Below are 15,454 nucleotides of genomic sequence, written 5' to 3'. Positions count from 1 at the left end.
AGAGAGAGAGAGGCAGACAGAGACAGAAGTGATGGTTTTACGTCTGGAATTAGGTAGGTTATCTGGGCTATGTGTGAACTGGGAAAAATCCATGTTACTTCCGATTGATCCTCTTCCGTGTCCATTGCCGGCGCAAATACAGCATATACAAATAGTTGACTCACTTTTCATTTTGGGTGTCAAGATTAGAGAAAATGTTAAAGGCATATTTGGAAGATAATTTAATATCAATTTTACAGAAATTTCAGAAACAATGTAATATATGGTGTAAATTCCCTCTTTTGCCGATGCCAGATTAAAATCTCATTAAAATTATTTGGATGCCCCAACTCTCCTATATACTGTATAATTCTCCATGTTGGATTTCTCAAACTATATTTAGGAGGATAAGTACAGTATTTAGGGAGTTGATATGGAAGAACAAACCAGCACGGATAAAATTAGAAACCTTGCAATACCCTAAAGGGACTGGCACTCCCTAATCCATGGATAATGTTTTTGGCCACACAGTTAAGACGTTTGACGGGTTGGAATCAATCAGGGCAGAGGATTGGGGCATATATCATCATCAAATGTCTATTTCAAAATAAAGACCCCCTTACGGCCCTTGAGACAAATTTATATTTGAAGGAGTTTGCAACTCTACCCACTATAAGATTAAGTGGTAAAATGTGGAAACCAACTAAAAGGTTATTGGGTATTCCCGAATTTATAAACTACACTCCAATATGGGATAATGGGGTACTATATGAGGTAAACAAACTCCAAGGATTTGCAATGTGGAAGAAAATGGGGATTGAGACATTGGCACAAATACATCAAGGTGTGTTATGCCCTTTACAACAATTACAAGCAAGTTATTGATTACCTAATGGCCAATTCCATAAATACTTGCAATTAATGCCTGTATATATGATGTGTCAATGTCCACTACTTTTATTTGGTGTGAGACCGTGTTACCGTCACAGGTTCTCATTGTAACCCCTCCCTTTTGTTCATAAATAAATTGGGGAAAAAAAAATACTTGCAATTAAGACATGGGCTTACTGTATCCAGGCGTACGAGAGGTTTGTATTAGTATAAATATGGCTATAGATAAACTTTTCAATGCAGCTATGCATTACGGAAAGACCTCTCTTTATATGTTGCCTTCAGTAACAAGGCTGTTAGACTGAACTTGATCACCTCTGTATGCAAGCCCAGTCCCTGAGAGATGAAATCTGATCTGGTAGGGAGAGTCCAATATGGGCGGTCCGTGAGGGAGAGCAGTAGAGTGAACCAAGCTCTTTGGCCAAAAAGGCACAATTAGAATGAGCTCAGTCTTTTCCAGAAAAAAATTCTGAAAAATTCTCGGAATTAAACTGATTGCAGGAAAAGCATAACAGAGAAAAATTACAGGGGCGTAGATAGTGCATCTACTGCCAAGGCGGAAACTACTGGATGCAGAGAGAACATTTATATTTATATATATATATATATCTTTGCATTCTCCTGTGAGGCAAAGAGATCCACTACTGGAAGACCCCACTTATCCGATAGGAGGTAAAACACTTCCTGGTTTAGACTCCATTCGTCCTGCAGTATCTGATGACTGAGGTAATCCGTCAGGAGATTGTGGGTTCCTATAAGTCAGTGGCTCTCAACCTGTGGGTCACACCCCACAGTTGAGGGGGGTCGCCACATGTGTTGTGCTGCGCTAGGGGAGAGGCTCTTCAGCCACCTCCTAGCGCAGCAATGTCAGTTCTCTGGCCACGCCACTAGATGGCGCTGCAGCGGCCAGGGAGGATCAGAGTGAGGAGAGTGGGTGGGCTTAACACATGTTATGCATCATGTCGGGAGTGGCAGGAGTGAGGGAAGGTGCTCTTTTGTAGAAGAATGGTCCACTATAGCTATGTGTGTAAATACAGCACACTACATGGCACTGGCCACCAGGGAGCCCGCAATGACCACCCGAGAGCCTGCATAGACCATCAGAGCCAGCACAAATACTAGTATTGGTGCATCCCTAAATTTTACCGTTGGGGGTAACCACAACTTGGCAAATGTTAACCAAGGGGTCCCTGCCCTAGAAAGGTTGAGAAGCACTGCTTTAAGTGAACTGCTGCCAAGGAGGCCAGATTCACCTCCGCCCAGGAAAAAAAATTATTTGGCCAGGTTCTGTAGAGGAAGACTTCTTGTGCCTCCCTGCTTGTTTAGATAAATGACTGATGTAATGTCCAAAAATATCACTAGATGGCCCTTCAGCCTGTCTTGAAACATCTTGATAGCATTTGCTATTGCTTTCAGTTCCCTCCAGTTTGAGGACATTCGACTCTGAGACCAGTGACCCTGAGCCATCCGTGTCTCTAAATGGGCTCCCCATCCCCAAGAGCCTGCATCTGTCGTCAGCTTTACAGAGACTTGAAAAACCGATTGAAGACCAGACTGAAGATGAGAGTTCACCACCACCACCACCGACTTCTCTTAACTGATGAAGGAAACAGGACAGAAGAATCCAAACTGTCCAGAGCTTGATTCCATTTCTTTCGAAAAAAATTGTAGTGGTATCTGATGAAAACAGGCCCATCTTACTCAGTGCTGGGGCTCATGACTGCCTGTTTGCCCGGACATCTCTCAACCTTCATGGCGGTATTACCGAGTGTGGCCCGGGGTTAATTTTCATTACAAAAAGCGGTAACCCCGAGCCACACTTGGGAATACACAGCGCCACACTTAGCTTGTCCACAATCCCCGCTGTTTCCTCCGGCCGATGCCGGCATCGGTCTTCCGGGTTCCGTCCCTTGCGAGCGTACGCGTTGCAGGGGGGCGGAACCAGCGGCAAACGTTAAAAAAAAAAACACGACAAAAAATTTGACAAAAATGGAAAAAATAAATGAAAAAAAAATCAGACCGCCAGGAAGGTTAAAGACGCTGGGTGACTTCCCTAAAGCTGGCTGACCACTGAACAAACCTTTAGAACCTTTTCTTGGGGAAGGAAAGTTCTTTGCTCTACAGTATTCAGCACATACCCCAGGTAAGTAATTTCCTGAAAGGGAACTATGTTTGATTTTTGCAGATTCAATATCCAACCTTGTTCCTTTAACCAACTCAGAGTTCCTACTAGTTCCTTCTCCAACTGGCTGGCCGAAGTTGCTAACAATAGGATGTCATCTAGATAGGGAATGATGTGGATACCCTGAAGTCTCAAGGGTACCAGAGCTTCCCCCAATACTTTGTGAAAATGCGAGGAGCAGAGGACAGCCCGAACGGGAGAGCCCTGAACTGGTAATGATGAATTACTGGACCTATCTTGACCACCAACCTGAGAAACTGTTAAAAGGCCGGGTGAATAGGGATATGCAGGTATGCATCTCTCAAATCCAGAGTAGCCATGTAAGCTCTGGGTTGTAAGAGTGTTTTGATTGAAAAGATTGATTCCCTTCTGAATCTTTTGTATGTTTCTACCACATTTAATGATTTCAAGTTGAGGATTAAGTGAAAATTTCCCCGAAAGTTTTTTCACTAAAAATAAATGGGAATAAAACCCCTGCTGCTTCTCTAACATCGGAACCCGAAAAAAAAGGGAACTCTTTGGTCCACCAAATCCCCAATAGACAAAGTGCTTCTGCCTTGTCTGATTGTCTCAGAAGATTCGTGATTAGAAAACATTTGAGGTACATTGTTGAATTCCAACTTGTAACCCTCCATTATCAGACTCAGGTAAATTGATTTGAGGTAATCTCCATCCAGCGATAGAGAAGTCCCCCAGTCTTCCTCCTACTGGAAGCAGTCATTGTGGCTTGGGTGCATGAGAGGGAGGGCTAAAAAGAATCCCCCTCTACCCTTTTGGCCCGTCCAATGCATCTAGGGTTTATCTTCTTTGCCTTCCTGAGGCCTCGAAAAAACCTCCAAAAAGGGTCTCTTCTCAGGGAAAGCTCTTTTCTTGTCTGCTATCCTCTCAAGAATTGTTTGCAAGAGTAAATCTCCCATTTTCAGGAGATTACACAATCTAAGCTTTGAGGCGGCATCCCCCTCTCAAGCTTTGAGCCACAAAGCCCAGCGAGAGGAATTAATAAGTGTCGAGGACCTGGCTGTCATCTTAACAGATTCAGCAAAGGCATCTGCAATATTTTCAATTGCTTTGAAGAGCATTGGAAGAGAATCCAAAAGCTGTTCCCTGGGAGTTCCCGCAAGCAAATTAGTTTTTGTGATAGCCAGAACTCCACATTTCTAGCCACACAAGTTGTGGCTAGAGCAGGCTTTGTATTCATAAGAGAAGAGTCCCAAGCTCTTATCAGGAGTATCCATCTTTTTGTCCATTGGCTCCTTGAGAACTCCCATGTCCTCAAAGGCCAAGTCTGACTTTTTTGAAACCTTAGCCAAAAGGAGCATTCAGTTTAGGAGCTTTGTTCCAAACTAAAGCGGGGTCATCGTCAAATGGGAACCACCGCTTGAGATTGGTAGACCTGAGAGGCTTCTTCTGCCCATTATCCAAGAACTGCATCTGAAAGACCTTTATGTACAGTAAAAACTTGCAATTTCTTTTCTTGCAATCCCTGATACATGAGATCGTGTCTGGATAGCGAAACACAATGCATTTTTAAAGTGATATAAATGGCAGAGTAAGTAATCTACATCCTCTAAAGATACCTGGATTACTAGAAATGTCATCCTGAGTACTGAAATCCTCTGATGAAAAATTATGGGAGGGACCTGGTTCACTTAACTCTTCCTGTGCAGACACTCCTACAGACCCCACAGGGCCCACCAGGCCAGCACTCGCAGGAGTGAGCAATGGGGCGGTACTGATATTAGATTTAAAAACACTCAAAATATCAATCTGAATGATTGAAAAGTAGAAGATAACTCCTTAACCGTTGCTAGAAGATTACTGCAAGCTGAAGTGGATTTTTCTTTAAAGAGATTGTCAATACATTTTTGACAAAGGTTTTGCATAATTAGAGCTTAGTTTGACTGCAAAAACAGATTTCTTCTTAGATGCCACCTTTGTTTTATCCAAAGCCTTAGCCTGCAAAAGAGAAATCAAGGAAGATGGAGCTCTATAAAATTAAAAACCCAGGATAGGATTGCCCCTCAACACCAAAGCATCCTATACCAAGGAACCCCAGGTGGAGAAACCAAAAAAAGGTAGGTCAGAAGAGGGAGGTACGATTACAGTTAAAAAAATATTTAGGGGTTGAGGATGTGGGTTTCTTGGAGGCATGTCACAATGACTTAAAAACGCATGTAAATAGGTCAAATATATACATTTTTTATGATCGATGTCCTTTAAACCACACATTTTGGTCACACTTCATGTGATCCCCCACCAAGCACTGGTCTTTCAACGTAGTCATTAGACAAATCAAAGTCATGCACTGCTAACCTAAAACAATTAATCAGATATGCATTCTTCCAAAGCAGTACGGAATAATGATGGAAGAATTGTCTGTACAGCCCATAGAATCCATATGCTCCCCTCCAGGAACTTGAATGAGGCCCACAATATTTAGATGAAAAATAAATAATCTAACCTCTTGCTGGATGAGAGCGCTGATAGGGCCCTGCGGTGGTCCAAACACAAATTTTACTCAAGGGCAAACAAACCGGGTACAGCATTAGCTAGGAAACTAAACACTCTGCCCGTTAGACCGCCGCCCATCCGTCTGAGTACCCCAGATGGCACCATCTCAGCAAATCCTGAAAGGATTCCAACGTCCTTCCATGACAACCTTACCTCTCTTTACGCTAAATCTCGCACTTTCCACACGGAAAAGGCAGGCATCTTACAGGACGTTACACTCCTACAGATTGCACAGGCTGACCTGGACCACCTCAATTCGGATATTCCCATAGAGGAAATTCTCCTGACTATTAAAAATCTTAAATCGTCCAAGGGCCCCAGCCCTGATGGATTCTCAGCACTCTTATAAAAAGCTTGAACACCTTTTGGCTCCTAAATTAGCCCTGATGTATAACTCCCATCGACAGAGCCACAAATTACACCCCTCTTCAATTTTAGCGTATGTTTCAATGATACCCAAACCTGACAAGGACACACTGCACCCCAATAACTATAGGCCTATATCCTTATTTAACATTGACTTTAAAATCTTGGAGACTCCTTTTTGATGTGGCTGCGGATCCTCTACTCTGCTCTGATGGCCCAGGTGAAATACCTAGGTCACCTTTCCCGGGAAATTCCAATCCGTAGGGGAACGCGCCAAGGCTGCCCACTATCTCCAGCCTACTTTGCACTGGCAATTGAACCCCTGGCCATCTTCCTCTGCTCTAATCCCAACATTAAAAGGTATCGAAATGGCGGGGGTGGGATATAAAGCTAGCCTTTTCGCTGACGTCATACTTAATCTGAAACAGCCGCACACCACAGTCCAACTTGCTTGAACTCCTACAACGATTCTCCATCTCCGGGTTATCGGTTAACTGGGAAAAATCAGCTGCTTTAAACGTAACTCTTCCCGCACCTATGTATGAGCACCTTACTACCCATTTCTCGTTTGCCTGGGCAAATTCCTTCATACGTTATCTAGGTATTAAAATTATGGCCTCATATGACACCTTGACACCTATATGACACCTATTTACGTGCCATTATTCAAAACCCTGAAACAGCTCATAATCTCTCATGGCTGGGTAAAGTTTCAGCAGTTAAAAAGGAGAACTATGAGGTTAGTGCTTTTGACTCAACCTCATAGTTCTAGCCGACCTGTGACAATGAAACTGTCACAGGTCAGCTCAGTAGATCGGGAAGTGAGCGAACACATACCGGCGTTCGTTCATTCTCGATCCTGTCACGGCTCTCTGCCGTGACAGTGGAGGGACTGGATTCCCCCCTCCCTGCTCCGATCCTCCAGCGCTGACTGGCGGAACGGACGGGGGAGGGGGCGGGTACAGGTGGCTCTGCCTCTAGATAGGCAGAGCCAGCTGTCACTCACGCAGCTGGGCGGATCCAGACATAATTGTCGGGATCCGCTTCAGTTGCGGCATCTCAGTATACTGCGAGCTTTAGCTCGCGGTATACTGAGCTTAGGGTGACAGGAGGACGCTAGTTTGTGTCCTCCCGTTACCCTAAGGAGAACTATGGGGAAAAGCTCTAACCCCATAGTTCTCCTTTAAGATGACGCTTTTGCCCAAACTCCTGTATCACTTAAGAACCTTGCCGGTGCACATACCCTCTTATGCTATGCGTTCACTGCAGCGGAGTATCCTCCAGTTTATATGGCATCCCCTCAAGGCTAGGGTAGCACGTGCTACTCTCTACAAACACAAAAACGACGGGGGAATTGGTCTCCCCAATATACTACTTTATTATCAAGCCGCTCAACTTCTACCATTGATAACTATACATCAACGTAGGACGCCTCCCCTCTGGCTTATGCTGGAAATCCCAAACTGTTCCCCTGTGCCTCTTACTGCATTGCCCTGGATACCGCCCTGTGATAGGCCTAAGACCTTAGGTCCCCTGATGGTGCATACACTGAAGGTATGGGACTCTTAATATTCAGCGAACTTGTTTTCCCCTTACCTGCCGCTACTCCCCTTGTTTGCCCAACCACTTTTCAGGCCGGGTCTGGATTGCCCTAATACTTTTGGTTGGTGGACAAACAACAGGTTTCGTATAGTGCACGATTCTGTACGCTCCTCTGCCATTCCTTCCTGACACTATCTGAGGCAACACAAATACCGGGGATCGAATACTTCTGGTATATCCAACTCCACCACTGGATCTCCACTCTGGATAAGAGGAGGGATCCAAATAATTTATTTACATGTTTTAAACACATATGTCTTCACTCCCCGGAAGGCTCATGTCTTATAACGATTCTCTACTCCCAACCGAACAGGTTGGTTAGTCATACTACCCACACCTATGTCAGAAGATGGGAAGGGGAACTACGACAACAATGGTCCTTGAAGGAATGGCAACAAATGTGGCGGAATATTGTGAAATGCTCAATCAACGTTACAAATGCTGAGGTGGCCTATAAGGTAGTAATGAGGTGGTATTTAGTCCAAGCCAGAGTGGCTCGCTTGTTCCCCACATCCTCGAGTACTTGTTTTCGGGGATGTCGGGAAACGGGGGCTATGTAACATATTTGGTGGAGATGTCCATTTGCCACTAGATTCTGGGTTAGGATATTCAAACTAACGGGCTCTCTTTTTGGCACGTATATACTGATAAGATTTCCAATATGCCCTCTTCCACTTGTCTATACCCGGCCTAACTAAGCCTCAACGGGCTTTGGCAAACTTAATTTTCTTAGCTGCCAAGTTGACGCTGGCTGGCAACTGGAAGAAGCAACAACTACCATACAGGGAATTTGCCAACAGATTAGACAATATCATGCTTAACTGAGGGAAAAAGAAAAGAGAAGGGCGCCCACCCTAGTGTAGAGGGTTTTAATGATGAGTAAAAATACAGAGTAAAAACAAAGCATAAAAACGAGCCTATGCGATAACTGTAGAACGGCTGCACATATGCCCGTGTGTCAGCACGGGACTCTGTGATGACGCGTTTCCGGGGCCACGCCGCCTTCGTCATCACAGGAGTCCCGTGCTGACACACAGGCATATGTGCAGCCATTCTACAGTTATCGCATAGGCTCGTTTTTATTGATCCACTTTTGTGAGTATGTTTTTACTCTGTATTTTTACTCATAATAATTAAAACCCTCTACACTAGGGTGGCCGCCCTTATCTTTTCTTTTTCCCTCAGTGTTGCAGCTTCCCAAGCTGAAGTGGGGCAGCACTCCTAGTCAACCTTGTTTGTACCATTTAATCTGTTGGTCAAATTTAGTGCTTTGGATTTGTTTTTACTAATATCATGCTTAACGAATGACTATCTAGCATTCTGGAGGATAAACATTCTAAATTTCGAAGTGTTTGGGAACCATGGCTCTCATCTCGTCACCCTGACATGGACCCCAGGAGTTATCGAGGCATCTGATGCTGAAAGGGAAAGCAGACGGATGTGGGCTATGGGATGGGAACGTGCAGATTCTATTACTCATGGAGATGGTCAGTGTTAGCAAACTGTGGACCCCAACCCCAAACCCCCTCTCCCCTTTGAGTGATGTAGGTACGCCTGTCATTATCATCACTCTTAGGACTTTTCTACTCCCTCTTCTCATGTAATATGTTCTTTGGGGACCTTCCCCCACCCTTGGTTACTGATGAAGTTTAACTGGTGAGGAGGGCAGTCTAGCCTTAGTACACAGCTATCACACCTGCTGTAATCATAAAGCACGATTATGACTGTGAAACCTCCCTACCCTACGACTGCTTAATTTAAAATGTAGTCACTTGCAAGTAACCTCTTTGTTGCTACATCCACTTACTGTAATGAAGCATTGTAAACCATTCCCTTTACTATGTATGTTCATTATAAAACTTTCAATAAAAACATTGACAGAAAAATAAATAATCTTACTTGTGCCTCTTCCTCTTCGGTAAAGTCATTTTTTATGTTGAATGTCTTTCTGATTTCTTCTGGTGTTTTGCCTTTAATCATGTTGGCCACTGTTTTGCAGGTGACATCAAGCAATCCTTTGATATCCAAATAGTTGGCTGCCTGGAGATGAAGACATTTAAAAAAAACATAACTTTATTTTTCTTCAATTTTATTATAGGGCAGCCTGATACTAAAGTTTAAATTCTTTTTTTCCCCCTCAATCTACACTCGGTACCCAATAATGACAAAGTGAAAACAGAATTTTAGAAATGTTTGCAAATGTATGAAAAAGGAAAAAACTGAAATATCACATTGGCCCAAGTATTCAGACCCTTTGCAGCAACATTTGAAATTTAGCTCAGGTGCCTTCCATTTCTCTTGATCATTGCAGAGAGGTTTCTACACCTTGATTGGAGTCCTCCTGTTGTAAATTAAATTGATTGGACATTTGGAAAGACACATACCTCTCTATAGAAGACAATGCTCACAGCTGACAATGCTCACAGCTGACAATGCATACTGTATCAGAGCAAAAGCCATGAAGGTCAAAAGAAACTGCATGCAGAGTTTAGAGACTGGATTAGTGCAAGGCACAGATCTGGGGAATGCTACAAAAACCCAGAGATAGATTTACCGGTAGCTCTTTTTCCAATATTCTTCCCGGTCAGCCTCAGATATACATGCTCCTCCCACCAGACAGGAAACACATCAAATTCCAATAAAAGACCGCCTCCTGTAGTCCTTGGTTAACATAAGAACCAAAAGGCGGATCTAAAAAATAGAACACAACAGAACACCACCAATAACATCAACATTTAAAGCAAGGGTGGGAAGCAGGCTGCCATGGAAGACTATTGGGAAAAAAGGAGCTACCAGTAAGTCTATCTCCGGTTTTCCCTATACATCGAGGACAGCCTCTATTATTTTTTTAAACAAAAACTTACCAGGTTAGGAGGGGACCACAGCCTTTAATACTTTGCTTCCCAATGCCTGATCTTGGCTTGAAAAGGAGATCCAGGTGGTAAAGCCTGAAAAATGTGGAGAGGCTAGTCAAAGGAGCTGCTTTACCGAGCTGCTCTGGTGTTGCTCCTGCCCAAGAGGTCGCCAACACCCTGGTAGAATGAGCATTGATTAAAAGGTGGTGGAGGCACCCCTTCAGAATTATAAGCTTCAATAATAGCCAACCTAATCCATCTAGCAATTGTAGATTCAGAAGCTTGTTATATTTCCATAAGAATAAAACAAAAAGAGCATTGGAGGATTGGAAATCTTTTGTTGCTTCCAGGTAAGCTAAAAAAGGGGGCGCCTGATGTCTATATTAGAAAACGCTAGTTACTTGTCATTAGAAGCTTTACTACAAAATGTTGGTAAATTAATTTCTTGTGACCTGTGAAAAGTGGAAGGTACGTTAGGTACAACTCTATCCTCAAAAATAGTAAGGAAGGGCATCTTAATTGAAAGTGCTTGTAATTCACTAATCCTTCTAGGTGAAGTAATAGCAATTAATAAGGAAGTCGTAAGAGTAAGGAACTTGGAGATGTCTAATAAAGACTCAAAACGGAGAACATGTTAAGGACTGAAGGACAAGAGCAAAGTCCCATTACGGGATTGTTTTAACAGTTACCAGCCTCAAACTTGATGAGGCCCTAAAAAAACCTAGAAATCAATGGATCATCTGCAAGTTTAGTTTGACAATACACACTTAAAGCAGAAATTTGAACTTTCAGGGTCTACCACGCTGATAGCTGTAAATTCTGCAATTTTGGATGGAGGAACCCCTGGTGGATTCAATATGCTCTGTATGGTAACCTCCAAGGAGGGTGAGATGCCAGGGACTAAAGTAGAGAGAACCAGGCTCTCTTTGGCCAAAAGGGAGCTATCAAAATAAGCTCGGTTTTTTTCCATGCAAAACTTTAGTATGACTCTCGGCAGCAAGTGGATGGAGGGGGGGAATCCATGTCAGTTTGAAATCCCAAACATTTGTCAATACATCTAGTGCTAAAGAATTTGTTGGGATAAGAGAAAAGAATGTTGGAACTTATGTGTTTAGATGGGAGGCACATAGATTAATTTCTGGCATCCCCCACTTTTCCACCAGAAAATTAAACATTTCCTGATTCAGGCACCATTCCTCTTGTTGAATCTGGTGTTGACTTAAGTCTGCTGGGTTGTTTAGGGAACCCCTTAAATGTACCGCTGTCAAGGATAGTAGGTGGTTATCCACCCAAGAGAATATTTCCTCTGAAAAGGCCTGCAAAAATGGGCTTTTCGTACCTCCGTTTGTTGAGGTACAAAAATGGGAGGTGGAATTGTCCAAACAAAATCTAAAGGTGGCCATCCCTGATCGAGTCCTGAAAAGCTAAGAGAGTACTGCCCTTAATTCTTTCCAATTTTAAGAGGCTTCTGCCTCTTTTCTGTCCCATTGCCCCTTAGCCATAGAGTCTTCAAGGTGAGCTCCCCAGCCTCATGAGCTGGTATCCCCAGCCTCATGAGCTGGAATTCTCGACCTCCCCCACCACACTTGTTGGAACTACAATCTCCAGGTCCAAAGACACCAGAGATTTGTCCCAAATTCTTGAGAAAATTCTATAACCTCCTTTGGTGGAAGCGGGCCCAGGGCACCACTGGAAAGCATGAAGCCATCTGGCCCAGGACTGACATGATAAACCGTATTGATCTAGGTTGGTTCTCCTGAAGCTGGAAAACAGAGTCTGAGACCTTCAGTATCTTCTCTGGTGGAAGATAGATTTTCTTCTCCACCATGTTTATAACATAACTCAGGAAAGTTGAAACATGTGAGGGAATGAAATTCGATTTCTGGACCTTTATGAGCCATCCCAAACTCTGTAGCCAAATCCTGTGTGTTTGACAGATGAGCAAGAAGCTTATGAGAAGCCGCAAATATGAGATCGTCCAGATAAGGAATTATGCTGATGCCTTGTAATATTAGAGGGGCCAGGGCTTCCCCTAGAACCTTCGTAAAGATACGATGGGCTGAAGAGAGCAAAGGGCAGAGATCTGAATTGAAAATGCTGGACTTGCTTCCCCATCCTGACTGCCACCCTCAGGAAAAATTTATCGGGATGTGCAGGTAACCATCCTTAAAGTGACATTAAACCCTCAGATTTTTTTTTTTAAATAATAAGTGTTTATTAAGGGTTTTAAACACAATTAACATGAAAGACATGTAAACATGGAGATCAATGTAATATAGAGTCACGTAAATACACTCCATCGCGAGAGATAGGCATATGCATGTATATAGATACATTCAGCTCCTAAAACACGGGGATACACAGATGGAATCACGTATTTAATCCTCACGCAGGGTTGAGGTAGCGGCATCCATCCATCATCTTTAAGGTAGAGAGCTGCGAGTGGGGAAATCTCTCCGCGATTTCTTAGAGTGGGAGACTTCAGTCCATTGGGGTAGTGAGGGGACCTCAGGGAGCACAGGAGCCGGGGGGTCCGGCCATGGGTCCAGTTCCACCGCGGGGATTCCTAGTGCTGCTGTGAATCCCGCCACATCCGCCGGGGAGCGTAGAATCACCAGTCGACCATTATGACGCACCGATAGGTGGAAGGGGTATCCCCATCTGTAAGGGACGTGACGGTCCCGCAGGGACGCTGTAAGGGGGCGCAGAGCCCTGCGGCGAGCCATGGTGCGGGGCGACAGGTCAGGGAAGAATGTAATGGCTGCTCCGTCGAAGTCAATGGATCCCCGATCCCGGGCCTTGGACATAATTTCCTCCTTCAGTTTATAGAAGTGGACGCGACATAAGACATCCCTGGGCTGTTGCGACGCAGGATTGCGGTATCCCGGGACTCGGTGCACCCTGTCAAGGTCGATAGGGTCCGTCGCTCCTCTAGCTAGTAGTGAGTTAAAGATACCTCTGACAGTGGGTTCCAGGTCCGACGTCCCCGTCGCTTCCGGCAGGCCGCGAATTCTAATGTTGTTCCTCCGATTCCTATCTTCAGCGTCATCCATGTGTGTCCACACAGACTGCAGCAGCTTATGTTGGTTTAAAGCTGTAGCTTGTAGTGCATTGATGGCCATGCGATGGGTATCCAAATGCAGATCCACTGTATCCAGACGTTTGTGGACCCCCTTGATAGCATCATGCAGGCCAGCCACGTCCGTCCTATGCATATGCTCAAACCGAGCAAACAGGGTCTCCATGTCCCGTTTGGAGGGGAGGTGATCCAGCAGACGCCTGACATCCCCTGTGGACCCATCCTGGACCGAATCCTCATCAGAGGAAGCCTCTGGGTCCGCCAGGACGGGAGACATGTCGGCTGGCTGGGAGGAGGGTGAGTCAGGGCCATCTGGTGAGACTCCACGTGGGGCCGCCGTGCGGCCTGCAGATCGGGTAGATGCCGGGGCCGCAAAGAAGCTGGAGATCGCGGCTCTCGGGGTCCGTGCGCGGTCCGGCTTGGAGCCCTGTGACTTTTTGCCCCTCTTGGAGCCCATCATGAGCGTTGCTGAGGCACTTTAGTGCCGATGCCCGGTCCGGTTTTGCGGAGCTAAGGACGAGTACGTCTAGCCGCCGCCATTAGCAAGCTCCGCCCCCCAACCCTCAGATTTTTTAACATAAAACAATACTGTAATCCATGGTTGTTTCCCTTCTCTTTGCTGCTCTTCCTTTTAAATCTGTATCTGTTCTCATGCTGGGCAGAACTTCCCTTTGCAGCTGAGTGCCCCTTCCTGTAGTGCTGGCTCAGGTTGCAAACCTACACACAGACACCAGGTATCCATTCCAGAGACAAGGCAGTGTGCTGCAAAACAGAAGTTCTGCCCAGCATGAGAACAGATACAGATTTAAAAGGAAGAGCAGCAAAGCGAAGGGAAACAACCATGGATTACAGTAAGGCACACATTACAGTATTGGTTTACGTTAAAAAATCTGAGGGTTTAATGTCACTTTAAGTCCAGTGTAACTAGAAAGACTCCCTCTTGGAGAATATTTCTGACCAAAAATATTGAATCCATTCTGAACCTCTTGTAGCAAACAACCTACCTACTTGAGATTCAGTATGTCTGAACAACAAGTAAAACTCTTTTCATTGTTTCCCCACCGGGACAGGTAAAATGACAAGATCTCCCACTAGACTGCAAAGAGATGAAGCCTTGACAGGATCCCTCGGGAGATCGCACCGGAAGCGCGTCACTGTTTCAGTGACCACTTCCGCCCTCACTGCCATGCGGCTCCGACTCACTTCCTGAGTCCAAAACACCGCAAGTGAGCTGGCGACGCTGATACCCTCCCGCGCGAGACACCACGCGGTGCCGCGGCGAGGGTACAGCCATCAAGGAGACCCCGTCCCCCCTGCCCAGAGAGCCCTCGAGGGGGGGAACCCCATCAACCACACAAGGTAAGCCCCATTGGGGGTAACCATTTTGCCAACTGCCAGTGTGTTTGCTGCTGGCAACCACATTTCACAAGGGGGTGCTCCATGTTAGGACTCACCGCACTGCACACCAGGGGGGGCCACCATCTGGAGCCACTCACGTCAGGAGGATGGTTTCCCTCCCTGAGCGACGGAGGGGAACCTTGGCCAACTCGGATGGGGGTCTGATAGGGAAACCCTGCATGCACCGCAGCAGGCTATGCCGGAGTGGTCCCAACACATGCAGGGTCAGGCTCATGCCCTAAAGCAATCAAATCCTGAGCCAAAAAATAACATTACGATGTCCCTGTGTAGCCGGAGGAAACAAAAAACTGAATTGGAATGGAAGGAGGAGTCTATTTATTTAATGTGGTTGATGTGTTTTCTGTTGCAGGCGGGCGGAGCATTCTCTCATGGGCTGTCCTGGCAGATGACTGGGGAAAAATATTTGGGCAGGAGTGGAATCGAACTCCAGTTTGAATCCCTCCAGGATAATGCTCCTGATTAAAAGGACTGGCTGCGATTTCCCTCCACTGTGAGAGGAAGATCCCCAATTTTCCTCCCACTAGACGAAGGAAGTCACTGCTGCTTGGTGTTCCCAGAAGGCGGATTAAA

At 45.3% G+C, this 15,454-nt stretch overlaps 1 protein-coding gene across 1 annotated transcript in view; it reads right to left on the bottom strand.

The window, feature by feature from the left end:
- SKP1 (S-phase kinase associated protein 1) overlaps positions 1 to 15,454 on the bottom strand; it is a 68,455-nt gene that overhangs the window by 13,517 nt on the left and 39,484 nt on the right. The window contains exon 5 of the mRNA XM_018562831.1: positions 9,431 to 9,571. Coding sequence (XP_018418333.1) covers positions 9,431 to 9,571 — 141 coding nt within the window. The remainder of the gene's footprint in view (positions 1 to 9,430; positions 9,572 to 15,454) is intronic.

The sequence above is a fragment of the Nanorana parkeri genome, unplaced genomic scaffold, assembly GCF_000935625.1.
Source record: "Nanorana parkeri isolate BGI_ZX_2015 unplaced genomic scaffold, ASM93562v1 scaffold605, whole genome shotgun sequence".
Taxonomy (NCBI): Eukaryota; Metazoa; Chordata; class Amphibia; order Anura; family Dicroglossidae; genus Nanorana; species Nanorana parkeri.
The sequence above is the reverse complement of the archived record's forward strand: the minus strand, read 5'-3'. Positions and strand labels throughout refer to the sequence as shown.